General features: G+C 43.9%; 2 protein-coding genes across 2 annotated transcripts in view; both read right to left on the minus strand.

Moving 5' to 3' along the window:
- RPS15A (ribosomal protein S15a) overlaps positions 1-26,484 on the minus strand; it is a 61,040-nt gene that overhangs the window by 27,606 nt on the left and 6,950 nt on the right. The gene's annotated exons all lie outside the window — the stretch shown is intronic.
- SMG1 (SMG1 nonsense mediated mRNA decay associated PI3K related kinase) overlaps positions 1-26,484 on the minus strand; it is a 68,212-nt gene that overhangs the window by 3,438 nt on the left and 38,290 nt on the right. The window contains exons 35-62 of the mRNA XM_066609464.1: positions 26,273-26,450; positions 25,963-26,124; positions 24,708-24,925; positions 24,356-24,510; positions 23,061-23,283; positions 22,137-22,383; positions 21,359-21,588; positions 20,504-20,752; positions 19,658-19,796; positions 19,443-19,552; positions 17,548-17,766; positions 15,690-15,880; positions 14,998-15,170; positions 14,188-14,467; positions 12,663-12,935; positions 11,720-11,954; positions 10,536-10,759; positions 10,219-10,369; positions 9,943-10,132; positions 8,625-9,088; positions 7,778-7,915; positions 6,335-6,487; positions 4,726-4,905; positions 3,835-4,062; positions 2,746-2,957; positions 2,249-2,355; positions 1,785-1,964; positions 1,587-1,693 (exon numbers count right to left, since the gene is read on the minus strand). Coding sequence (XP_066465561.1) covers positions 1,587-1,693; positions 1,785-1,964; positions 2,249-2,355; positions 2,746-2,957; positions 3,835-4,062; positions 4,726-4,905; positions 6,335-6,487; positions 7,778-7,915; positions 8,625-9,088; positions 9,943-10,132; positions 10,219-10,369; positions 10,536-10,759; positions 11,720-11,954; positions 12,663-12,935; positions 14,188-14,467; positions 14,998-15,170; positions 15,690-15,880; positions 17,548-17,766; positions 19,443-19,552; positions 19,658-19,796; positions 20,504-20,752; positions 21,359-21,588; positions 22,137-22,383; positions 23,061-23,283; positions 24,356-24,510; positions 24,708-24,925; positions 25,963-26,124; positions 26,273-26,450 — 5,616 coding nt within the window. The remainder of the gene's footprint in view (positions 1-1,586; positions 1,694-1,784; positions 1,965-2,248; positions 2,356-2,745; positions 2,958-3,834; positions 4,063-4,725; positions 4,906-6,334; positions 6,488-7,777; positions 7,916-8,624; positions 9,089-9,942; positions 10,133-10,218; positions 10,370-10,535; positions 10,760-11,719; positions 11,955-12,662; positions 12,936-14,187; positions 14,468-14,997; positions 15,171-15,689; positions 15,881-17,547; positions 17,767-19,442; positions 19,553-19,657; positions 19,797-20,503; positions 20,753-21,358; positions 21,589-22,136; positions 22,384-23,060; positions 23,284-24,355; positions 24,511-24,707; positions 24,926-25,962; positions 26,125-26,272; positions 26,451-26,484) is intronic.

Consider the following 26,484-nt stretch of genomic DNA (forward strand, 5'->3'; position numbering starts at 1 on the left):
GGGGACTACATAATGCTGCTCTCCCTTGGCCGGACTCTGGCAGGGGCGGCAGCACACCTGTGTCAAGGTAGTGCCCTTCCATAGAAATATGGCTGTCCAACGGGGGGGTGCAAGTGGGAGTGACATCAGGAGGCAGAAACTGCCAACAAAGTCTTTTCCTTGCTCCTGGGGCAAGTAGGGTGGCTGGTGGCGCTTATTAAAAGTGGTACCTGCAAGACCAAACTTAAATGAATGAGGTTGTAAAGTATTGCTTTATGGCAGTTGTCATGAATCTGTAAATGTTAGGCCTAGGTTAGCATGTGGAGCCTGAACCTAACTAAGTCAGTAACAGAGAAGTGGCTAGCAGTTCCCAGATGCAAGAATGTGAGTAAATAAACAAGAATCACAACCCCTTGGAATGTTTAACACCTTAGTAGACGGAGAGGCGCCTGATCAAGCGGAATGGAATGCAGCTATGGATCTCCAGTTGGGAAGGGTAAGAACTAAGAGGGCTAGCAACCAGGCCAACTTTAAGAAGGTTCTGTCCTCAAAAGTTTCTGATTGGACAGTCTAAATAAGTATGAAGTCACCTCAGTACTATTAGCATAAGAAGTATAATAATGAGCACCCCAAAGAGTGTGTGTGCTGCTTCTTGGACAGAGTTTGGGGGCAACATCCTGCACGCTTAGAGCTCCATTGTCCAACATGGGCACCTGGCCTCATAGGTAGCCTGGAGCTAAAAGATCTACAAGAGAAGTTGACCCAGGTGAGAGATAGGGACTAACAGAGATAGCCAGCTAGCTTTATTATTTTATTGCTAATATGTTTCCTAGATGTTTATGTTATGTTAACTTGAGGACTGAAGCTTTAAATGGAGAAAGAGCTCAGTACCTGCAAGGGATAGAGTTAAGCCTAGATGGTCTCAGTGTCCCTGGACTGAGGCACTGGTACATACAGGGTGGTGGCAGTACTACTAAGCAGAGGGGCCTTGAGGGCTTTAGGGTTCGAGAACCAAGAACTCTAAGCACCCCAAACCCCCCTAAGTTTACGACAGCAGTGTTTCTCAAACTGTGGGTAGGGACCCAGTAGGTGGGTCACATGCCCATGTCAGGTGGGTCCCCATTCATTTCAATGTTTGATTTTTAATCTATTAGAATTGATGGTCTGTGATTGCATTTGGGGAAATGTGACAGACCTGTACTTTGAACAGGCTGCTATGTCTATGCTTTTAACAATGACAGTAAATGGAATTTACTCCTGGGTAAGTGTGGGTAGGACTGCAGCCTAGGATGGTTAAAACTCTTCCTGCTTGATGATGTCACTTCTGGTCATGACATCACTTCCAGTGGGTCCTGACAGATTCTCATTCTAAAAAGTGGGTTTCGGTGCTAAAGGAGTAAGAACGACTGCTTTATGGTACATGGGGGAGGGGCTTCTTAATGGATGTTTAAATAGGACACTTGTTTAAAAAATAAAAAATGACTTGTCCCACTGAATTCCAAATGCTGTATGAGAATCAAAGACTCATCACCCCAAACTGAAAAATGATGAAAAATCACCTGAAGGAAACTTTAGTAGAACACAAGAAGAGAGTTTGCTCATATTACCTGTTCAGCAACAGACATTCTCCTGTTGGGATCCAAGTCCCGGCCCTCTAACTTGGCTTTCACACGCTTCCACACACTTACTGCATACGAATTCCGCTCTTGCACCGCTTAAAATAAAAATCAATCCGTTACAATCTGTGGGACACTTTTGGTTCTTATGAAGCAGACTTTACTTGATGTTGACACCCAACAATGTACCTTTTCCTGTTTTAGGGTCCCTGATGGCCTTTTTAGGACTTGAGATGACACTCTTTCCAGTTCCTGCAGCTGTGCCTGGAGGAGTATCTGCTGACGGTGCAAGAGTTTTCTGAATTAGCTTTCTTGTGTTCTGTGACATGACCTCTGGCTGAGTTTTCTGCCCTGTATTGCTACGCACCGCTATCAAAATATAAAATTTGATGAGTGCACGTGGAAGGCGCCAGAAAAATCAAAAAGATCTGTTTATAAGAAAGAGGAAGCATAGAATTCAAGCACAATTTAAGAAATTAACAGAAGCCACCTTTCACTGAAAAGTGTTAACTTGTAAATAGTGCATCAACCAACAGATATTTTCAATCCCTGCCCCCATAAAATGCAATATGTCAATTACTTTGGTATTTACGTCTATGTTCAAACCATGAGGAGGGAGGGAGATTGCAGATTAAATACACTCCGTATTTTACCTGCAGCAAATGTTGGTTGACACGAGGCAGCAGACGTTGGACTCGAGCATTCGTTGGGTGTATCAGTGACTAAGGGCGATGCAAAACTCACTAGATTATTGTAGACACTGAGAAAGAGAAGAAGGACATCCACAAAAATATCCATTTAGATTCAAGTTATTTGCTAGGAAATCCAGGTTTAAAATCAACATAGGAATCCTGTTCAATTCTTCAAAAGTGTTTGGGCACATCTGAGGAAGTCGGAAGGTGGTTACAGAGTCTCATGTCACACATCTGCATCTGATAGCATTCCCCATAACTAACCTACCCCAAGGAAGCTAAGTGGTGTCTATACGTGCTCTGAATGCTTGCCATATTGGGTGCCAAGTCTAAATTTCCTAAGAGGCCACAAACTCGCCAATCCCCTAATAGCCAGAATATCCCCATTAGTCAGATACAGAAGTGAACAATCTCTACAAGCAATGACAAAACAAGGCACGCAGAGGGTGCCTGCTTACCTCTGACTCTGGGTCCTCAGTTCTTTCAGGGTGGGAGTGATTTCGTGCAGCATCTCAGTATGCTCCTGACTGCGGACCTGACCCATAGCCTGAACTAAAGTAAACAGAACCGTCTGAATATTATCTTGCCATAATTTATATTCACCCAAGAATTGCCTAACACTGTTCTCGTAGGGGACATCTTCACCATCTGTCAGAGCGGCTTCTTCATCCTGTAATAAAGTAAGGTTTAATTATGAGTTTATTTGTGTTTTTAAATGAGAAGCGGCTATTAAAGGACAAAGCAGCCTTTTCTTAGGAGGACTGAAGTTGCTAGTATGGTTTCCAGGATTGGCCTAAGACATCCTGTCTCTCTCTCTCTCTCTCACACACACACACACACACACCTTATGCAGGGTCATGTCAGCCTCCTCCCCCCACTCCCTATATTTGAAAGACCAAGAAGACCAGAAGGAAAGAGATGTCACATACCAGAGTGACAAACAGGGATCTTTTCCTTGGTGTAACTACTGATGTGTTTCTCTGTCTTTATTATTGTATAGAAAAGGGTACTGCCAATTTTCAATCCCACCAGCTCAGGGGGATTTAGTGGAGAGAAGAGGAAGTGGAAGATGAACACATTGTGGCAGCTGGACTTTGGATGCTACCTGGAACTTTGGAGAGCTCCATGGAAATACAAAGCTTGGAAAAATCCAAGTTAGTCAGTCACCCCTGCTAACAGTTAGTTAGTTAGCCACCCCTGCTAACTACTAAGAGGCACTTTTTCAAGTGGGTGCTCCTCTTTTATTCAGCAGGGGGAGAGTAACTGGCCCACCTCCCCCCAGCAGTGTCTTTTCTAGTGGCTGTCTGCTGGTGTTCTTTTGCATCTTTTTAGATTGTGAGCCCTTTTGGGACAGGGAGCCATTTAGTTATTTGATTTTTTTTCTGTAAACCGCTTTGGGAACTTTTTGTTAAAAAGCGGTATATAAATAGTTGTTGTTGTTATTGTTATTATTATTAGTTCAACTTTTAAGTGCAAGCGCTCTATCATGACTATCAAAAGGCATCATCTTCTATTCCCATGCTATGTTAGCATGCTTCCTACATTACCTTTGCCATGGCTTTCAGCAGATGTTTGACGTCCCCAAGTTGTCTGTTGTGCCCAGTGAGCACAGTTTTAATACAGTCCACCAGATTCTGAATGGTTTCACATACAGTCTCTATTTGCTGCTCCTTTTCAGCCTGCACAGTCCTCTGGGTGGACGTGTCTTGTGTCAGCTGCTTGTGCGCAGACAGGAGCCATTCCGAGCTACCGATGGGTTGGTCAAGATTGGTGCCCTAAAGCAAAGGAAGGTTTCGATACAAGTCATTTGCAAGTTAAGTTACAATTCATTTCCCCCACTTAGCTTGGTGGCTTTGGACCAGTTCCTATTTCTTGGCAGGGTCTGCTTAACAGAGCTTTTCTGACGATTGAGATAACCCCATTTGCACCACTCGGTTAACAAAAGTGACCAAAATAAACATTTCACACCAGCTATCATGAAATTGATAGGCTGACTTACAGCAAACTAACCTGATTAAATGCCGAACTAAATGCATTTGTAATAGAGGCGAGACGCCTCTCAGATGACTGGGATGCATTTGTATGCTTGATTTCTCAAGTGTAAATGGCAGCTGTATGGGGAACTGATCCATACTGGGACAACAACACAGAGGAGGGGTAGCTTGCCCCCTGGTGCTGATACAGATCACCCCCCCCCAAAATAAAACCAGCTGCTATAGAAGCCCCCTCCTGATCAAATAGCAATGATAGAGAGGGAAGGTTAAAGTCCTCCTCACCCATACTGTTGTCCTGATCTGGGTCAGGGTTCCCTCCCCATTCAGCAATTTACACTCCGAAAAAAATCAACACACACACATGCCCCAATCATACAAACTGTGAACTGTGGTCTTGTCATTGTCAATACCCCACCTCCCCTTGTTGACGTGTCTTACGCTTACCACTCTGTGAAGCAAGCACAGCTCCAGCTCAGAAACGGAGCTGTTGAACTGTGACGCGAACGAACACATCTGCTGGCAACGTTTGACAAGCTCAAACAAGGCAGCGTCCAAATTTAAGGCTTCTGCTGTTCTGGTGCGCAAGCTTTCAAAGTGGATGATGTTGCTACAGAGGAAAGTGACCTGTAAGACAGGTCAATAAAGAGTCAATAAATACAGTGGCAGAGAAAATTCACGCACACCTTGAACTTGGGCTACCTTTTTATTCAATAAATGCACGGAAAGACTGCAAAATCTAAGACGCTGAATATTTTTTATCTTAGGTGGAAGACTTCTGATCCCTTGTTCTGCTTTTGACACGTGCTTAAGCCTGTCCATCAGAGGACACAATCCTAACCCCTTTCCTTTCCAACACTGACATAAGAGCAATGCAGCTCTGAAGTAAGGGAACAAACATTCCCTTACTTTGAGGAGGCCTCCGTGAGTGACACCGAACTGCAGGATGCAGCACATGTCCCACTGGCACCGCTATGCCAGTGCTGGAAAGCACTGACATAAGGGGTTAGGGTTGCGCCCTTAGTGTTTAACCAGTAGTGATGCTCTTTCGACTCAAAATTGAACTGTAGATGGGGAATAGTCTGGCCTGAATCTTGATTTAATATTTGCTATGACCAGTTTAAGCCATTTCTGCCCCACGTTGCATATACGCAACAAGGACCAGATGTGTACATCTGTGGGCCCAACAAAAATGGGTTAATTCAGATTGTAAGTGGTCTTGAACAGTTCTGCATATTACTACAACAGGGTGAGAAAGCGTACGCCTTAAAAACCGACAGGGTTATTTTTACATTCAGAAGTGCTATTTCACCTTGAGCAAACGTTTTTCTTCCTGTCAGGCAGGGGCACAATCAAGCATACTTGAAAAATTTAGCAGATGAGAATTTATATTTAATATATATACTGTATGTGCTTTTAAAAAAAGACAAGAATTATCATAATTCCCAAGATGGAAACCCTTCTCCCCAGCCCCCTTTACCACTGTTCACCAGCAGTTCTAGAGCATCACACTAGCAAGTTAAAAAAAAATCAATTAAGGGATACTACGCCTGTCTGTGGTAAATGTCATATATTTTGGAGACCTTTCATATGCTATAAACTAGGGCAGCCCATCTCTGCAGCAGTTGGGTCATTTCCAAAGCTGCCCAGCCTAGGTACAAGACAGAATCACATCGTCAAGGATTGTATGCTAGGTGCTAAAAAGGTGGCTAAGACATTTAAATCTACCCTGTTTTGACATCAATGCAAACTCTATATTTATTACTAGGGCCTCGTATGAATTAATGTGCACACCATGCAACATTCAGTTTTAAGATGTTTATTTGGCCTCACAGGGGTTCCTATCCCTAGGACACCCTAAATTTCTATTGTGGTGCAAGTGACTTTCAGGAACAAAGACTTAATAAATATTTTTGTATGAGTTATAATGTGATGGTATCACTCTTCCAGGACACAACAGATATGCTTCTGCTAGAGACAGAACTGCCTCACTTTGCTCAAACACAGCAGCATCGTTACTGAAATCAGCCCCAACCCATCAGGTCCTTCATCATACCTGGTTGGCTCTTTGACCTTCTTTAAGGACAAGGTTCCTTCTTTCAGCTATTGTGGCATCAAAATCTTGAAGGACTGGGGCCAGTGCCGGGTTGGCTCCTCCTGCCCATTTCAAACGCTGCTCAATACTCGCTTCGAGTGCTGCCAACTTCTCCTGAGAAGACAATCACAAATATTTAATATTCAAAACACAGGGTCATTGCAGACACAACACCAAACTTAAAGGCAGGTGCCCATAAAAGACAGTAAGCAATGAAACCGTTACATTTACACTCTCCTGCTCTAGCTACCTAATCTGAGGAAGGAGGCAAGAAAGGAAGAAGCAACCATGAGTTCAAATGATCGGATTAGCACGCGAAGGCAAAACATCAGACCTGTTCTGGGAGGAAGACACAATTGAAACAGGGGGGGAAACTACCTCCATGGGTGCTTTGGGTTTGCATAGACACAAGTGAAAGCAGCAACCTATTTATGCATACCCTCCTCCACTGCAAGAACATTGGTTTTTTGAGATTTTCAAAGCTGGTGGCAATCAAGGAATCCAGAGAAGACTCCTTTCAAAATGGTGCCAAGCTGTGGGCTTGTGCTAGAATGCAACAAAAGAGCTGGAGAAAGAGGGGTAGCACGTACACATCATGGCAAAATACTTCCCCAGTTGACCTATAAGGCCATGTGGTAACTTGAGGTAGAGGAGAATTAGAAGAAACCAGGCACAACTCTGTTCATCAACCTTCCTCCACACCCTTGGGTCCCTTTTGAAAACACCCAACCAGGCACTTGCTACACTACTCTAAGAGATAAAGCATGTGGTTAGATGTTGCTCCATGCCTCTCTCTCAACCCACGGACCATAAGGTGGCTGGAAGACCTCTGCACTGGGTGGTCTGTAGAAGAACAACCAATATTTGAAACTGTTTGTTGAAATGGGGTGGGGGTGGAGAAGAGACAGGAGTCAAAAAGTCAAACTGCATACTTGAATTGCAAGGTCAAGTTCAAGGAAAAATAAGCAAGAACCTCTCTATCTTGCAAGTTCACTTATGATCAAGGCAACTCTGCCCAAAGCCCTCTCCTAGAACTGGAGAGGTAGAAGAGCTCAGGAATTAAGCCGTTCTTTGCTGGTTAGCACCAGGCTTTCCCTGACCTGGCAGGAATTCTCTGGTGCTGGTAATTACGCAATGTCAATACAAGGAATCAAACTGAACTCCTGCACTGTACCCCTGCCGCATACCTCCAAGGCGGAGGTGGGCTTGCAGGACACAAATCTGTAAGGCAGTGCAGAACGATAAGCGTTTGGCTTAGGCTCTTGTGCATGTCAAGTTAGAGGAGGTGCCAGATTAAACCAACTGCAGCTGTCTTGGTTATCTGAAAGATTGTATCACTACTGACTTCCAATACTCACATTTGTCCTCTCACCTCTGCTGCCTTGACAAAGTGAAGACATTTACCTGAACTGCTGCAATTGAAGCTTCAATTTGCCCAAGGGTATGAAGCTTCTTTTTCATGCTGGTTAAAATTGCAGAGCGAGGCGGGGGAGTGACTGTCATGGCTTGGGGGCGATTGATGAGGAGATCTTCATGCTGCCACTGTAGAAAGAAAGGGAAAAGATGAAATTTTAGTTGGAAGAAATGAACTGCACAAGGGTTTCAGGAGCTTATAAATTACTCTTTGAGTCACATTCTTTACTGTGCTCTGTCTTATTCCCCTTAGAAGGGTTCATAAATTTTTATAGTCTTCCTGAACACTACTTAGATTTCTCAAGAATTCAGTCATAGATGCATAAGCACTACAAAGACAAAACCATCACTTCCCCATCTTGCTGACAAGTTTCTCTTCTTGCCCCCAGCCATTTCGCTGTGTCTCTAGAAAATGCAGCTAACATATTCCTTTTGGCAGATCACCCAGCAGAGTCTGACCCTGGCTTCTGTTCTGAAAGAACTTTGGCTTCTCTTTCTTTCAAAGCAGACTTGCGGTCTACGGTTGTCGCTGACTACTACAGGTTTATTGTCATGGTGGTGCAGCATTAAAAACATATTCATTTTCAGCCTACAGAAGCTGGGAACCGGCAGAAGGGTTATACAAGTGCATCCCAGTGCTAAAAAATCTTGGAACCATTGCATTGGCCCTTCCAGAATAAACAGGCTGAACAGGTTTTCCTAGTTGGTTCCCCTACCAGACACCAGCACCATACACTACTATGCTACATTCTCCAGCACCATACACTACTATGCTACATTCTCAAATCTGTGCTTATTAAGTAAACACACAGTGAACGCCATGTATGGACACTGTTACCTGGAACATCGCAATATGCAGCTGCACCCTCTGAAGGCTCGTCTTGCAAGAAGAAATGCTGGTCTCCAGTCTCCGCACCAGGTCGTGCTTCTTCCATGCGGTGTCATACGAACTGGCCAGCACTGTTGCCCTGTTCATGACCAACTGAGAAAACTTGCCGATTTGGATGTTGTGCTCCACCGCTTTCTTACATAGATCGTCCACAGACACTTTGCTCTCGGCCCCAAAATCCTTAGCCTCTACCTGAGCAATTATATCCACGCCCAAAGCGCTAATGAAGCTACACAGCGTCAGGCCCAACGCCTGATTCGGAAGGCCAATTAAAAGCTGCCGAACAAAGTCTGCTGTGAAGGCTTTAATAGGCTTGGCCATCTGATCTTCGCTGAAGCAAGAATTCCGATACAAAGTTTTCACGTTGACCATCTGCACCGGTCCGTTCACAGTGCTTTGATCTTCAATCACACCTTTGAAAGGAAGATAACAGAGAAGGAGCAATAAGCATCGGGAAGGGGGATATTTTCTAATGACCTGCAATGCTACTTGCATCTCTTATCTAGAAGTAGGGATAACAGTAGCCTAAATGCAATCACTTGTTCTCAAGTCAGTAATATACTTGTTCAGTACATGAAGTATGAAAATCTCTCTGCTTTGCTGTTTACAGAAGAGCTGCTACTTGCAAGCTTGCCTATAAGACTTCACTTCACAATGCATTTCTTGAACTTATTCGATGTCTGCCTTCTGCACCCTGATCCAATAACGTTTCCTAGCAACACAACAGTATGTCTATTGAACGGCAGTGGACTCCAGCACTTCAGCAACCATGTATTTTGATTTGCCAGTATGAACATCCCTGCACAACACAAGAGCTACCATGCTAATACTATCAATGCATTGCCATTTTAATCCTTGCCAGCCCAAAATGGTCCCTTAATGGGGCCTTAAGATGTTAATCTCCTGACCTCAAATTATTGGTGGTGACCCACCTAGACCAGCTTCCTGTATCTCACAATGGCCCACTAGATAGCCTCAGGCAGAACAAAAGACAACAAAATACTTGCATCTGGCATTCAGAGATAAGCGATTTCTAAAACCCAGAGGTTGCATGCAGTTATCACAACTTGAAACCTGCAATGGAGTTCTCCTCCATCAATTTGTCCAATCCCCTTTTAAAGACCTCTATAGGCCATGTGCCATCACAACATTCTGTGGCAAGGAGTTCCACAGATTAACTACTCACTTGCATAAAGAAATATTTCTTTGTTTCTCTATACAAAATAAACTTATTTATAACTAGAATGAGTTCTTATTCTGGATTTACCTGAAAGAGTTTTAGAAAAAGTGCCACAGAGTCTGAAAAATTCTTTTATGGTCTGCAGCCTTTTTAAAAAGAAGATCTCCTCTAAAACTTGCCGATGGTTGTCATCATCAAAGAAGTTAGCTTGGGTGCTGCGTGCTTCCCGGATTATGTCAACTTTGCGCCAAGCCATGGGTATCTCCATCTTGTTTAGCTGAGTGACAGATCAGGTCAAAGGTTAAGTCTGCTGGCATTCTATACATTTTACTTGTAAAGCTAACACTAGAAATATGTCTATACCTTTTCAACTAATAAGCCGAATGCTGTTTCCACTTGTGCAAACATCCCGTCAAATGCTACCAGCAACATTTGGCCTGCTGACATTTTAGGCGTTTCGTCAACTGAGCCATTTCTTGGTTGAATCAATTCACCATACTGGGCATGAAGCAATCTAAGGAAAGGAATGAAGAGTAGAACAGTTAACATTACATGAACTGAAATGAGCCAATAAGATGAGGAGTTCCTGTCTTTGGTGTTCCCATTAATTAGAAAGTATTATGTGAACTGGGTATAACAAACCAAAGAGAGGAAAAGTCATGCACAGGTTAGGGTTTTACCTTGCAATGTCAATGTAATGTGTATGTGTTTCTTCCTCAAGCCCCATAGCAGAATTCCTTAAGAATGCTTGCAGTGATTCGACCAGCGTTTGCAATGGAATATCAGTGGTTTGTTCAATCAGGTTATCCAGTTCATTAAGCATACTCTCCAAGGTATATTCTCCTTTCATTAAACACCTGAGGGCTTCTGGGAAAATAATCTGGCGGAAATTTGAATTCAACTCCTGCCAGAGGAACAGAATAAATAAGCATCAAAACAGCCAGTAGGTACTCTGCTGCTAACTGGACAAAGCAGTGGTGATAGTCTTAAATTTAAGTCTTAAGTGTGTGTGTGTGTGGGGGGGGGGGGGGAGAGAGAGAGAGAGAGAGAGAGAGAGAGAGAGAGAACATTCATTTGTCCTCATCCCAGCACAAAACTGCTCCCAAGGGCTATTTCTCCTTGAGGAGATTTCTGCACTGAAAGAGGATTCCCACACTGGTAAAAATTTTCTGGATTGATGTAAACTTCTAAAACTGACAAGGGCTATTTTTAAAAGGTTGCTTCCTCAGTCATTTCGAGGCAGATACATTGTCAGCTAACCTGCCTTTATGGTTGCATGCGGGAGTGAATCGATTTATCATCAAGGCCATTTAAATCACCAGGAAAAAAGAGCTCTTGATTTAGATCTTTATGAATTCATGTATTATTTAAGATGGTTCCTAAGTAAAAGTCATAGAGTCACAACTATTTATAACCAGAGTACTGAATGAGGGCCCAATCCTATCCAATTTTCCAGTACTGGCGCAGCCGTGCCAATGGGGCGTGCACTGCATCCTGTGTTGGTGGGGCAGTCAGAGGCCTCCTCAAGGTATGGAAACACTTGTTCCCTTACCTAAGGTAAAATTGGGGCTGCACCGGTGCTGGAAAGTTGGATAGGATTGGGCCCTAAGCCAGTTGCAGAGCTTCCAATCCTTTCCCATAAGAGGCAGTGCACCACAAGAGCTGAGGTGGTCCCACCAAGCTCGACAGCCTTGAGAAGAGAGGTCTAACACTCTTGGTACTGGTGAATCACTTATTCTGGGTGAGTATGTCAAAATCTGCTTTTCAAACCACCATCAAATCAGATGCCTTGTCTACAAGGGGAGAGGTGGGAAAGTAATCTTTCAAGCTAACAAACAGACCACACACTGTAGACTTGCTTCACCTGAAGAGAGATGTAAACACCATTAGCTAGGTGAATCGCTTCCGATGCTTCGACTGGGTTAGGAATATCTAAATCCTGTGGAACCAGATGGCACTGTTTCAGCAATTGCACAAGGCAGGTGACGTTGCCACTCATGCTACACAGCTCCTCCAAGAACCAGGCTCCATCTCTTGAGGTCAGGTCTACTAGCTGCTCTCCAGCGCTGGATGCAGCACCTTCCATCATCAGGTTACGCCTAAATGAAGAAGAAATGAAGGGGGTTTATGTTCCAATTCATAATCTTGCATCTCTAACCTTAAGGTTCACATGTTTAAAAACTGAAGTGGAATTCCTACATCCAGCAATTCTACAAACTAAGAAAAAAAACACATACAAGTATAACCTAATTATCTGTGGATTTTTCCCCAGAGTTTTTATTATAACGGGATGAGAAGAGCCCTTTCAATTAAAGGAAAAAAAATGTCCTTCAATAATAGCCCCATCATCAATCAATCTCTCTCCAGGTGTTTAGAGAGGCTTCACTCTGAGACAAGTGGCCCCTCGCTTCCCCTTGGAGCACATGAATGAAAGCAAAGGGAAGTGATTATCACCTCCACTTTGCATTCTTACCTCTCCCCTCTGAGTGAAGAGAGGGATCACTGCCTTGGTGTGAAGCCTTTCTAAGTGCCTGGAGAAAGATTTACTGTTTGCCTGCTGCTGCTCTCCCACATTACAGCGGTAAAGGCTATTTTTTAAACCATGGAGGAAAGGGACATTGTTTTCACAGATGATGCCGAGATTCAACTTATATATAAAAACCTTTGGAAGGAGGGGCCAAATAAAAAATCTGCCACCTGTGTTAATTTTAGAATCACAGAATCCTAAAGGGACCTGCATGGTCATCTAGTCCAACCCTCCGCCGATAGTGGGAAATCCTCCCAGAGCAGACATTCAAACATCTCACCTGGTGAGGGTGCAGAGAGCAGAGATGATAACGCTTGCCAGGCTCAGGGACCCCTCCTCTCCGTTCTCATGGAGGAAGACCTTAATGCAACGCTCAATCTCTTTCAGCTGCTCCTCACACACTGGAACAGTGACAGCTTCTTGCTTCAAGCGCTCCACTTGCCGGATGAGCCTGCTGTTGATGTCTGCTGCATAGCGCTGCAAAGTCATTTCTGTTGTCGTTATGAACTGGCATACAGCTGGAGGAGGCTGAGGAGCATACTGGATTTCATACCTATAATGCAGGAAAATTAAACATCCATTTAAGTTTCACATCCAATCCTAATCCATAGATTTGGTGCAGCTGACCGTATTTTAAAATTTTGCATCCCTGACCCTTCCAACCATCCCTAAAATCCACACTTTTCATTACAGGTGATTTTTTTTTTTAAACAGTGAAACAAAATATGAGGCTTTCTTCCTTCCCCTCTCGCCTGCTCAAAGGAATAGGTGACTCCTGTAAGTAGCCCTTCATGCCTCCATATTCATGCTTCCCTTCACAACAATCTCCCAAACCAAGCTCATCCCTTCCTCCTCCCCACAAGGTGCATTTCACTAGATGTTACTGGGGTGGCAGGGAGAAGGTAACAGAGGAACACCTAGACAGAGAGTTGCCTTACGTGTGCATGCCCTATCCTTAAACCATAGAGCAGCGGTTTTCAACCTTTTTCCATCTAATGGCACTGACAAGGTGCTAAAATTGTCAAAGCGCACCATCAGTTTTTTGACAACTGACAAAGTGCAATGCACTGCTGGGGCAGGGGGCTCACCCCCCCCCATGGCCCTACTCATAAATGACCTCCTTCAAAAGCCAGAGGCACACCTGCAGGTTATTCACAGCACACCAATTTGTACACGGCACAGTGGTTGAAAATCGCTGCCCTAAAGTCTCTGTTGGGACACCTAACAAGAACAAGTAAAATGAAATGTCATAATTAAGGAATAAGCTGCATTCAGGAATGAAACAGTAAATTCAGGAGTGTGTTAAGTACTTCTACTGAAAGTCAGAGGGACTCAAACTGTCATTTAAGACCAAACACTTGTGCATTTTGTTAGAAAGGATAACATCTGGAAAGGTACAAATGCTCTACCTACATACTGTATACTGGAAATAGTATAACAGCATACTGTTGAAACAGTATCTTTTAGGGGTCTTTTCTTTGTTTGATAGTTCTACTTCAGACTTCTCTCCATCCACCCCCCGTTTGCATTCATATGATATGTAGTAGCAGTAGCAGTAGCAGTAATAATAATAATAACAGGGACCTGGGCGGCTTACAACATGTTAAAAACAGATTTAAAACATAATTTAAGCAACAGATATGTACAAAGATATGTACAAAGTTACTTGCACCACCACCACTGATCCAAGTTTCCAGGTGTTTATGTTTATTATAAGACTGGAGTGTTAATGCAGAACAGGGGACCCAGAGGGTATTTCAAAGGGTGCACTCCTCCCGCTTTCCATGGCTCAACCATCAACTTACTTCCGACAGATGTCCTGACAATGTTCTATCGTCATGTTCACAATGAGTTCCTCCATCCAGGCTTTCCACTGCTCGACGCGGTGCTTCTGAAACACTGTTTTTGGGTACTGAAGAGCCACAGTTGCATAATTGTGTAGCTGCTCGAGGCATCCGCGAAGAACGGAGCGCCTCTGCTGAAGGAAAGCACCAACCTCTCCCTCGAGCTGCTCACACTGACTGATCAGGTGTGCTTGGCCAGCATTCTGCAGGAAGGCTGTTGCAGGTACATAGCTTGGAGGACCTTCAAAAACAAGCCATTGAAAGAAAAAACACATTCAAAATCCATGTTACATAAATCAAGTCTCTCAGAAAGTCTTCCTGTAACCAGTAAAGATTCTACACACAGCCTGGTTGTTGCTTTGCTGCTGAACAGAATAAACTAACATCCACAACACCCCACTCATGCTGGAAAAGTACCAGTCACTAAGGTACGCTCAAGACCTTTGTGGCAGAAAGACTTCTGCAAGTGGCTGTTTAATATGACAATCCTGAAGTCTCCCAGACAGATTTCTATATGATACATCTTAGTGGCCCAAGGCATGTTGGCACCCCAGGTTGGAAATTCATATGATGCTACTCCCATGGTGGCAAACAGGCACCAAACCATCTAACAGATAGAGAATTTGCGGCTAGTTTTTCATCTACCATCTCACCCTTTCATTACAGCAAGTATTATTACTTTAACGCTAGTCTGAGATGGTTAAATAAACTACTACTACATCACAGAAAGCCCAGGCCATGAACACAAGACAGACACAATTTGTTTCCTACCGAGATCCATTTGGGTGCTAATTTCCTGGAGCAGACTGGCAAGCTGAGTGGCTTCCAAATTGTTGAAGGCGGCTTGGTAATGAGAGATCCACTGCTCAAACTCATTCAGCTTCACCTGGATTGCTTCTTGCACAGCTCTTTGCTGAGACTGCAACTGAGTGTGCTCTGAATACCTGAGTTAAAGATGAAGTGACAGTTTTTAACCAACTTATAACAAAAATTATATTGGCCTCCAACGCCTAGAGTAATAATGGCCTAACAGTTTGCTGTACAAAATATGCTGCATGATGCTTTAAAATAACATACAGGGCACATAGGGCCATTAGGACTCAAGCAACAACAGCTTCCTGGAAGAAACACAAAGATGTAACCAGACAAGACTATACTGTATTTCCAACACCCTATCATACAAACTGAGTTCCAGGTTGCTTTCTTCTCTTCACGTCATGGGACAACCATGTGCAGCCCAGAGCTTCCAATCAGAGCCCATTTGTAGTGAAAGACTACATTTGTAGTGACTATAAATGTAGTCACTACAAATCAGAGCCCATTTGTAGTGAAAGACTAAAAAAAACAACACTCTAGTTTGCAGAGGCACAAACCCGGGGCTCCCAAATTCCGTTTTTAACTTCTGTAGAGCATATTTTGATACCCTCCAAAACCCACCGATTACGCAATGAGAGTTCCTATACCTGTGCTGCAGTGTGTGAGATGGGTGGTCTGCTCCTTCTGCTCCTTCCAGATAGTCAATCTCTTCTAACAATTTGCCTTGCAATTTTTCCACCTCGGTCAACTGCTCTTGCAAACTTAAATACTCTCCCAAACTGCTGTCCAGCTTAGGAAGCACAGCCAACATTTCATCTCTGTTCTTGAACCAGTTCACCTGCGGACATACGTTATGATGATGAAAAAGCAAGTCAGGCAGAGTACTGAAGGAATAAGAGAGCATGTGTTACCTACAGTTTAAAGAGCACACAAGTCTTTAAGACTTCGGTTCATATTTTGGCTAACAAATGGTGCTGCAAGCCAATTTCAAAAAGGAAGTCGCTGAGGAAAGCACTTTCCAGCAACTGCAATTAGGGGACAAATTTTAAAATAGGAGTACAAACTGATTTGCTAAAAGAGAAGAACATCTCAAAATACCAACTATAGTAACACCCTCCACAAAACCCCTTCCTTTAGCAACATTCTGCTGCAGTGCTCTTTGTTCTGATTGTTATGGATAGCTATTGCAGCCAACAAGAGCAACAAATTCTTGGAGGGAGGCAACTAGCATCAGCTTTCTGCCTCGTTGCTGACAAAGTCTCCCATGTTCCACACAGCACTCAACGTTTGAGAAACACAACCTCCATGCGACTGGAGATACTGCTCCACCAAGGTACTACTCAAGGATCAGCCTGAAGAAAACACAGGTCATGGTTCAGGATGCGGACTCACCTCCCTGCATTACAATCTCTGCGCATGAACTGGAGGTTGTCCATGACTTTGTGTACCTTGGCTCAACAATCTCTGACGCTCTTTCTCTCGATACCGAGCTAAACAAACGCATCGGTAAAGCAGCTACCACGTTTTCCAGACTCACAAAGAGAGTCTGGTCCAACAAGAAGCTGACGGAACATACCAAGATCCAGGTCTACAGAGCTTGTGTCCTGAGTACACTTCTGCACTGCAGCGAGTCATGGACTCTCCGCTCACAACAGGAGAGGAAACTGAACGCTTTCCACATGCGCTGCATCACATTCTCGGCATCACCTGGCAGGACAAAGTTCCTAACAACACAGTCCTGGAACGTGCTGGAATCCCTAGCATGTATGCACTGCTGAAACAGAGACGCCTACGTTGGCTCAGTCATGTCGTGAGAATGGATGATGGGCGGATCCCAAAGGATCTCCCCTATGGTGAACTCGTGCAAGGAAAGTGCCCTACAGGTAGACCACAGCTGCGATACAAGGACATCTGCAAGAGGGATCTGAAAGCCTTAGGAATGGACCTCAACAAGTGGGAAACCCTGGCCTCTGAGCGGCCTGCTTGGAGGCAGGCTGTGCAGCATGGCCTTTCTCAGTCTGAAGAAACACTTTGCCAACAGTCTGAGGCAAAGAGCCAAAGAAGGAAGGCCCATAGCCAGGGAGACAGACCAGGGACAGACTGCACTTGCTCCTGGTGTGGAAGGGATTGTCATTCCCGGATTGGCCTTTTCAGCCACACTAGACGCTGTGCCAGAACCACCTTTCAGAGCGCGATACCATAGTCTTTCGAGACTGAAGGTTGCCAATACAAATACTAGACCATTGAAACATAGCTCAGTATTGCCAACACTGACCGGAAGCAGCTCTCCACGGCCGAGATGGTCTTTCCTAGGCTTACCTGGAGATGCCAAGGAGTGAATCTGGGAGCAAATGCAAGCAAAGAAGGTCCTGCACATTTAGGCTATGATTCCTCTACTAATCACTAGAATTTAACACCTTAAGTTGACCAGCGACAACATTTTATTGCTAGAATGTGTTTTTAGCTTGCAGAATGAAAGAGGAATTTTGAGGTGATTGAACATACCTTTATTTCAGCTACTCTAGAAGAGAAGAGGCTACGTGTGATGTCTCTCTCCATCTCTCTCTTGCTTTGCTTGTTTTCTGCTTGTTGCCCACCTCCACCATACACTGCTCCGGCAAACCCCGCTTCCCCCCCTGCAGTCCAGTCCACAAGTGGGTCATACACAAAAGCTTCAAGCAGTGTCAACAGGGTCTCTCGTCCACGTCGCATAATGTGCAGGACCTATTTTTAATATAACGGCATCATTTAATGTATGCAGTTGCAATAAGAAGCTCAAATATTTCCAGAGTTTTCCCAAGACTATCTTGCACAAGCTATGGCTGCTTTGAACTTTTATATCCTGACCTTCTTCCAAGGTGCTCAGGGTGGCCTTTTAGCCTATCAGCTTGTGAAGTAGCTGAGACAAGGATCACCAGCTCCAGACCATTCAGGGATCTCCATAGGGAGATCAGAGATTTAAAATTCAGACTTTTTACATTCATGCTCATTACTCCAGCTACTTTATTAAGTTTCTCCCTCACTCCCCAAAAAATCTGCAGGAGGGACCATGCATTGTTTAAAGGTTGGACAAACACTGAAATAACTGCACCAATCTTATTTCTCATCAGTCAGGTCTGTACCCATCTTTGGACCCTATTCTGAGAAAAAAGGACATGTCAGACTAGGACATTTCCCATGAGTGTTTATGTATATTTTTGTTTGTATTTTTCAGTTTATTTTATTTCACATGGATGGCTTTAAATTGAATTTTTAAGCATTGAAATGTGGTCTACAAACATTGCCAGTAAATAAAATCAACATGGAAAAACTGACAAATTTTATAAAGTGACTACAAAGGAATATAACTTCAATATAACTTATCTTTTCAACTGTGCCCTTACCTTACAGAGTTTTTGCCCTATACTCATAAACAAAAATATACTCAATGCTTGCTATTCTGATCTCTGCTCAGTTTCTCCCTTCTTACTGCCAGCTCTTCTTTCACTCCTGCACTGTTTTTCAAGCTCTCTTTGACACAGGTGTCCAACAACTTCCGTTATCTAAACCTACTAGCTGTACAGTAGGTACAGTGCTACTGTTTCTTTCCTTTCTTCCTTAATTCTTATGATCAAATCAAGGGGAGTGGTTACAGGATACAGATCTTTGTCATCCTGCATGAGGCACCTAGTGGACCACTGTGAGGGACTAGATGGGCTGCTAGCCTGATCCAGTTCTTATCTTTTTTTTTCTCCCTTTTAAACTGCAAGGTCATTCTTTATTTTCTTCCACATTAATCCCCTGCCTTCGATATTATTGATCAGCTGTGTTCTCTTTTTGTTCTGGTTTTCAGATAATGGATGGCTTTTTTGGCTTAATGCTTATCATATGGTTTATTTCCTTTTCCTCCCCTGCATATCCATTATTGTTTATTTTTAAAACAGTTATAGTATCCGGAAACCATTAACACCATCCCATGCCCGCTTACTCAGGGAGGTTTACTCCCAAGAAAGTGTGCGTTTTAGATTGCAGACTAAGTGTGTGATATTAACAAGAACGTACAAAACAAGCCTGTTTAACATGGACAGTGCAAAAACACTACAACTCCCTGGTTTCCTTTTTCCAGACAGTGTGAGATGGAGAATGTGTGCGTGCAGACACAAGGCCTGATTCGTACAATACATTTTTGCTTGTACAAACAATACTAATCATGTTTTTTTCTCAGTTTATGCTGGCTCACTGCAGGGGAAGACTCTTGAAAAGGAAAACGCCTCCTACTTCAACCCTCAGTCATGGTTCTCTTCTTAGCCTCCTACAGGATGGAGATGCCCAGTGCCTGGACTGCAGATGATGGCAAACAGGGAAAAACCACATTCGAAGGGATCAAAGTCTTCATTCCAACCCACTATCCTATGGCCTACCTGCTCACAAGAAAGCCTGAAAACCCCTTCCACTCCCGTTACTCCAAATGCAGTTTCAATGTTTTGTGTCATCCGGAAGGGAACTTTCTCTGGTACCCGAAGACTTTTCCCTGCAAGAGGAATGATTTGGGTTCAAGACGGTATCCAACCTCATTAATTTTTAAGAAAGTGAATGCATAATATATATATATTGTACATCCGCAATACACATTTACCTTTTTCAAAGCAAACATTATAATCTATGTGAACAACTTCTCCAGTAGTCATATCTATAAGAACGTTATCCAGATGCCTGTCTCCGAGACCAATTATGTAGCCAACCATGGACATCACTGCAGTAGATCTTGCGTAAGACTTTGGAGGGGCAGAAAAGAAGTTTGTTAGGAATCTGTTTCCCCTCAGTAATGCATTCCAAGTATAAAATCTCTCTGAAGATACTTCATCAGCACATGCACTGAGTAACTACATCCCCATCCTCAATAATGGAAACTGCAGCAGAGGACAAGAATGGAGCGTGCAGGCCTTCCAGTGGCTATGGTCATTTGACCAGTAGATTGTGCAGAAAGCAGATGTGAATAAGCTACTTTCAGTACCGCCTTGGTGGTAGGTGCCGCAGAAAATACAGTGCTGCTAAACAGGGTGGGCTCCCGGTGGGAGAGAAGTATGGCGCTTTGTCCTAAACAGGTGGGAAGATGGGTCGCTGGAAAGGATGGGGGAAGCTTGTGTGGTTGGAGAAGGATACAAGTCTGCATTCTGCTTTGACTTCCAAGCTGGATGGTTTGAATTCAAGGCTATGCAAAATAACAGCACAAGTGCGCTGTGTAATGGGACTTTTGGCTGACTGCAGCTTAGGTTTGAAGTCTAAACTGATGGTGTCACTTCTGGCCATGACATCACTTCCAGGTTAATGACATAACCTCAGCAGATGGTTGAGGTCCCAACAGACTATCATTCTAAAAAAGTGGGTCTAAAAGTTTTGAGAACCACTGCGCTCTACTATAACCTCTCCCCCCCCCGCCCCAGTAATTCCGCTGTATAAATTACGGGAGGTCTGCACTCACCTGTGTAACTCTCCACCATTCATCAGGTGTAGTACATGATGACCACAGTTCTTTAGCAAGAAGGTTGGGTGGTGTTGCTTCCATCAACTCTTCCAAAACAGACTTCATCACGTTTAGAGGCCAGTCCCGGCGGGATACATCCAGGCTAAGCCCAACCGCTTTCAAAGCTGGTCCAATCTTACTGTAGTATAACTCACTTGGTCTAGGTACTACCCCAGGATTCTGAGGAGTCTGATAGGAATCCTGGGCCTACAAATACAGTAATATGACTGTCATGTGCATAGTCCAGTTAAAGGCAGGCACCAATTCTGACTCAGTTCACACCTAGAGTCATTATCCAGCACCTTATTACACACTGTGGCCAGTATGGGTCTCTTGGAAGCCCAAAAGCAAGGCTTGAACAAAAAACCCATAGCTGGTGTTGCTCCCCAGCAAACGCCAACAAATCTGAAGGTTCCATATGGTTACAGCATTAGCCATCAATAGACTGGAACCCCACAAATTTGTCTAATGTCTTTTAAAGCCATTAAAGCCAGTGAATTCCATATATTAGTTATGCTCTGTATGAAGGAGTACTGCACTTTGCCTGTCCTGAATCTAACACCAGTTTCACTGGATGGCTTCAAGTTCCAGCTGGAAGTCTTCAAACAGGAAAAACCCTGGATGAATTCAGCACTTTACCCTTTTGAGAGTAGGCAAAGCACTGTGTGTGAATTATTCTGCAATCCTTAAGACACCCCAGTAAGGTTAGTAAAAACACATTCTGACCAAGAGTGAGCAGCCTGCCTAAGGTCTCTTAGCAAGCTCTACTGCGTTCCACGGAGTTTACCCCGAGGAAAGTGTAATCGTCATTACCTTCTGTGCTTGCAAAGCGGCTTCTCGCTGCTGCCACCTTTTGTAAAGGCCGAACAGAGGAGTGGCTCCATCCACCCACTGAATCAAGCCCGACCTTGTTCCCAGTGGCGTAACAGAGTAGTGTCTGGCGTGGAAATGGGGCGTCTCTTGACGATTGATTGTGGCAAACATGGTATTCACGATTGATAGGAACTGCATGATTCGTTCATCAAGGTGTAGGTCTTCCAGTCCTATATGGGAAAAGGATACACGGAGTGTTGCATCTGACTTAATACAACCGCCTTCTATTTCAAATGCAGGCAGCTCCATCCAGCCCAGGGCCCCGAACTTTCAGTGCCAGGGCCACACCACTCAGTCTTGCTCTTACGGTGGAGGCTGGAGTGGGTCAATGATACAAGGGAGACGAACATTTTGCACAGAACTAAGGATGGTCACAGCAGGAGGACAATATTGGACAACATCTGTAATATCTGCAACCATGGATAGGGCTGCTTATATAAAGTATTCAGAGGTATTCCTCTGAACTTGGAGGAAGCATATCTCCAGGATGACCAGCAGCCACTGACAAACTTGTCTTCTGTGAAACTTGACTGGGGCTGCTACCCCATAAGTGTCATAAGTGATAATGCCCAATGAAACTGCTCCCAATGGGGCTCTTACTATTTGAGAGAACGTGGCATTTCGCAAAGCTCTGTCTCCAGGGGCAGATGCAGTAAGGAAACCCTAGACAAGGATGTCCTCCACTGAGAATATTGCTTTCTAGCCACAGAGGTCTTACCTTTGAAAAGGTATGGGTAGTTCTTCCCATCAGAGCCTAGGAAAAGGAGCTTCTTGGGCTTGGTTTTTGTAGGCAGAATTGTAATAGTGCTCCCTACACTATGAATGGTGATGGTGTCTCTGGCAGAAATTTCTCCTGGGAGAGCTATTTCAGTGTTGGTCATGGCAGCCAGCCAAGGGCTTATTTCCTCCAGGCGCAGAATGTAACTGGCACGCTTCTGAGCCCTCTGCTGGAGATTGAGCATTACCTATTTAAAAAAAAAAACATTAAAAAAAAACAGAAGGTTTAAAGAAACTGGAGGTCCAATCGCCTAGCCTGGTTCCTGGTCTGCCAAGGTACTAGATTCTGAGATATCCACAAAAAAAGTCATAGCAAGAAAGCAACAACCTTTCCCGATATCCATGAATCAAAAAATGCTTCTCTCTTCTGGCAATATGTTAACACCTTATCTCAAAAACCACTTGCACTGCTGGAGTTTCACTGACTGAAGTTTAATCAATGCTAGATCAGGCCAACACTGTCACCTCCTACTTGGTTATGAGAATAGATTGTGCTGACTCTGGCTGTTAAGAATCTGGAACAGTCAAAATTCTGATTTCTTCCTGGTTTTGAGAGAATAAGGAAGTGAAAGGGAAAGAAGCAACAAAAGAGCTTTCTGCCAAGAGGCAACAACCCTGACTTCAGCAGAACTTTGCTAAGGGGAAGAATGCTACAGACACCCTTATCTATGGCACCATATCAGCTTAACCCTAGATGGCCTGATCAGAATGAACTCTGAAGACAAGAGGAGGTGAAGATGACAGCAGTGAATTCTCCAATATTCCAATTTACAATAGTCGCCATTAACTCTCTATCCCTATGTGGAAGGGAGGCACTCCACACCCCTTCATATTCACCTGCTCTGAACAAGTGAGAAACAGATACCTCTTTAAAAGGGATCCAGCTGCTTCCAGGCTTTGCAGGATTCGACGGGTTCTTCAGCTTCTCCAAGGCATTTTCAATGGCATCCCCGTAGTTGTCCTGAAACCACTTCTCGTGGGGTGTTTCTGCGGGGGCAGCAGTGATGCTCCGCACGTGTTCCAAAGCAAACACAATGGGCTTCATTAGGGCCGTGTGCTTTTCACGCATGATGGCTATTTTTTCCTCTCTTAAAAAGAAAAGGAAAGGCCACCACTCACATTTCAGGAATGCCAATATTATTATTATTATATCTGTTTATTTAGGTTTCACACCTAAATATGTTTATGTTTTTTGCTGGCCAAAATAAATTTGCAAGCTAATAAAGCTCTACTTTTGACATTCATCAATTTTTTACTTTCGCCCATGCTCTAGTCCAGGGGTGTCAAACACAAGGCCCAGGGGCCGGATGAGGCCCATGGAGGCTTTTTATCCGGCCCCCAGGCTCTCATCTGCTGAGCAGTGCTAAGGTGTTACTTCTGAAAGGGCAGCCCACATAAAAATTGGCTCTCCCACATCTTGAAATATGGTCAAGGTTTGCATATTTCCTCTTGTCTTATTTGCAGCTAATGAGTTCCAAAGCGACGAAAAAGGTTATGACCTGTTTAATGACATCACTTCCTGCCTAATGACATCATTTTCGGCCCTCAGCAGGTTTCATGAATACTATTCAGCCCTCGGTATGAAACAGGTTTGACACCCCTGCTCTAGTCCCTAACCAGACAAAAGTGCAAGGTACCACTGTACCCTTTCTATACTTAAAACCCCAAACTCTTTAAGTACTTAAAACCCCAAGCAGATGCAACAAGCTAAAACCACTTCCCACCGAGATACTTGGGTAAAGAAGGAAAACAAAGTATTCTTGTCAGGTACAGAATTCTATTAAGTCCTTACAAGGAACCCCAAAATGGCTTTTAATGTTAAATACAGTAAATTTTGAAGATTTCTAAACAACATGAAGCTAGATCAAAAAGATCAAAATAATTCTGAAGACCTGATTGCCAAGTTGTGTTCCTGACCACAATCACATTATCGCAAGTCTTATAACAGCACAATGTACCACTTATTTCAATGGAGGCTTTACTGTGGGGCAACTGACTATACATCTAGAGATCTCACTCACACAGTGTGACCTGATTATTTTAATATGGCCTTTGCACTTCCAGGTACACACTGGGGACACTTTAAAAAAAGCAAACAATTTCTCAGAGACAACAATTCTGAAATGCAGTTCTCTTTACGTAGTTTTCATGAAAACTTACTTGCGTAGAGTGTTGTTGTTCTGGACTCTCTTCACTTCATCTTCCAGCTGCTGAATCCTTCTCAGAACATACATGTGCTGTTGCAAAAGGACTCCCAGCCAAAGCTCATCCCAAAGAACAGTGACTCTACGTAGCTCTGCTACAAGCATCTGAACCTAGACAGACAACAAGACATATTCCTTGTTGCCCAGTTTCATTGCACAGTAGCAGCTCTGGGTCTCTCAGGGTCCAACGCTCAGAATAAGGGCAGAGAGATTCCCTCCCATGCCGCTTCATGACACACAAAGCACAGGACTGTATTCGTCCACAAACCCGAGAGTGAAAACAGACTGAACTACAGATCCATTCGTACCTGCAAGACCATTGTTGGATTTGCAGCAGATAACTTTTCCACAATTTTGCTGTAGCAGTCTTGCATCATCGCCTGGTCTTCGTTTAAGCCCATCTTTGGCTCATCCTTTATGCTCTCCTGAGAAGCTGGGGGGCTTCCCCCATCACACTCGCTACCCAACAATTCTTCCCCTTGAATATTACCCAAAAAGGTAGGTATTGCAGAGGGGAATTTGCTCCCTAGGTTTGAAAGAAAAAGAGGTGTTTACTTCCCAGGACAAAAGCCAAAAGCTCACCAGATGCTATGAGGTTGAAACCTAGAATTACAACCAATTTGCCCTTGAATACAATACCTATAAAATTGTGCAACTCACCACCTTATTATTTTGTTCAAAGAATGACATTGTGATGCAAAGTCCCACACTCAAAAGACACAAAATTCTGTAAGCTACACTAGTGATACACAGGTAAATAATACTGAATTAGCTCTGGGAGCCCCTGTTTTTCTAAAACTGGTTTTGTAGTACTTAACAAATGTGCGACATTCCCTAAGTGTGCAAAATGCTTCATGTGTATCATTTTGATCCAATCCTGAAAACACCTTGCAGGCAAATATTATCTCCGTACTGCAGGTGGAGGCTGAGGCAGTGGGTCACCTAAGGTCACCTTAAGAATTCATGACAAAGGCAAGATCCAAACCAGGTAAGTCCTGATTCACAGCCCATATTCTTAGCCACTATGAGCACCAGGTCCTGGTCTGGACTCAAAGATGTACTTAAGCATGACTGGTGAAATCTCTGACTTCTTCCTTTCACAAACTGCTTTCCAAACTCATGGGGATCTGTTGCTCAAAAGGAAAAATCAGTGATTCCACTTAGCCAGGCCCCAGCATCACCTCTGGATCCAACCATCTCCAAGATTAGCCAGGCACAGAAAACCACATATCCTTAACCTAAGGTTTAAAACCGTGGTTCCCAACCTAGGGGTTGCAAACCCCGGGAAACCAGAATCAACTGATTCCCCCTTAAGGGGAGTGGCTACAGCAGTGACAGCACCTCAGCAATCACACCACTGCCATGACAAAGGGAAAGTTTTTCAAGATACCAGGAGGGAGGGCTAGCCATCCAGAGAGTGGGGGGGGTGGGGGGGCTGCGACTCCTCTGCAGGCCTCCCCACTGCTCCAAACAGCTGTTTGCAGCGATCACAACCCACTTCCAGTTTTGTAATGCAACCGATAGCAATGAAAAAATTTCCAAGCTGCTTCTTGAAAAGCATACCTGACGCTTGAGATTCACTGCTAAGTGAAATGGTGCCCACGATTGCAGGATACAGTATAAGATGAGGAGAATCTTGCGCCACCCGACAAAGCAAGTTACAAATACTCTGCCGGACATATACTTCGGGGTGATTCAGCCTGGAGAAGAGTTGAGGAATTATACCTGTATGAAGATAAAAGTGGATGGGGCACTGAATTAGAGTTCAGATATTATAAATACAAATCATAATTGTTTTTATTTGGGGTATAGGGAGGTGTTTTTGTTTTTTTTTTTAAACCCCACAGTTCCAGACTGCTGAAAACTTTCTTACCTCGCCACGGAGCTGTTGGGGTAGTTTCTAGCCCATGTTCCAGATACTGCCTCAGTTCTCCAGCATGTTTCACAAGCAGCCTCAGCAGCCTCAAGGTCGCCATCACAATGACATCGTCTGTGCTCTGCTCTGAAATGTTTCTGAGATGCAGCCTGGGATCATCTTCATCTAGAGGGACCTGGGGATTAAAAAGAAACAGTTTCGGCAATTGT

Source organism: Tiliqua scincoides, chromosome 13 (assembly GCF_035046505.1).
Source record: "Tiliqua scincoides isolate rTilSci1 chromosome 13, rTilSci1.hap2, whole genome shotgun sequence".
Lineage (NCBI taxonomy): Eukaryota > Metazoa > Chordata > Lepidosauria > Squamata > Scincidae > Tiliqua > Tiliqua scincoides.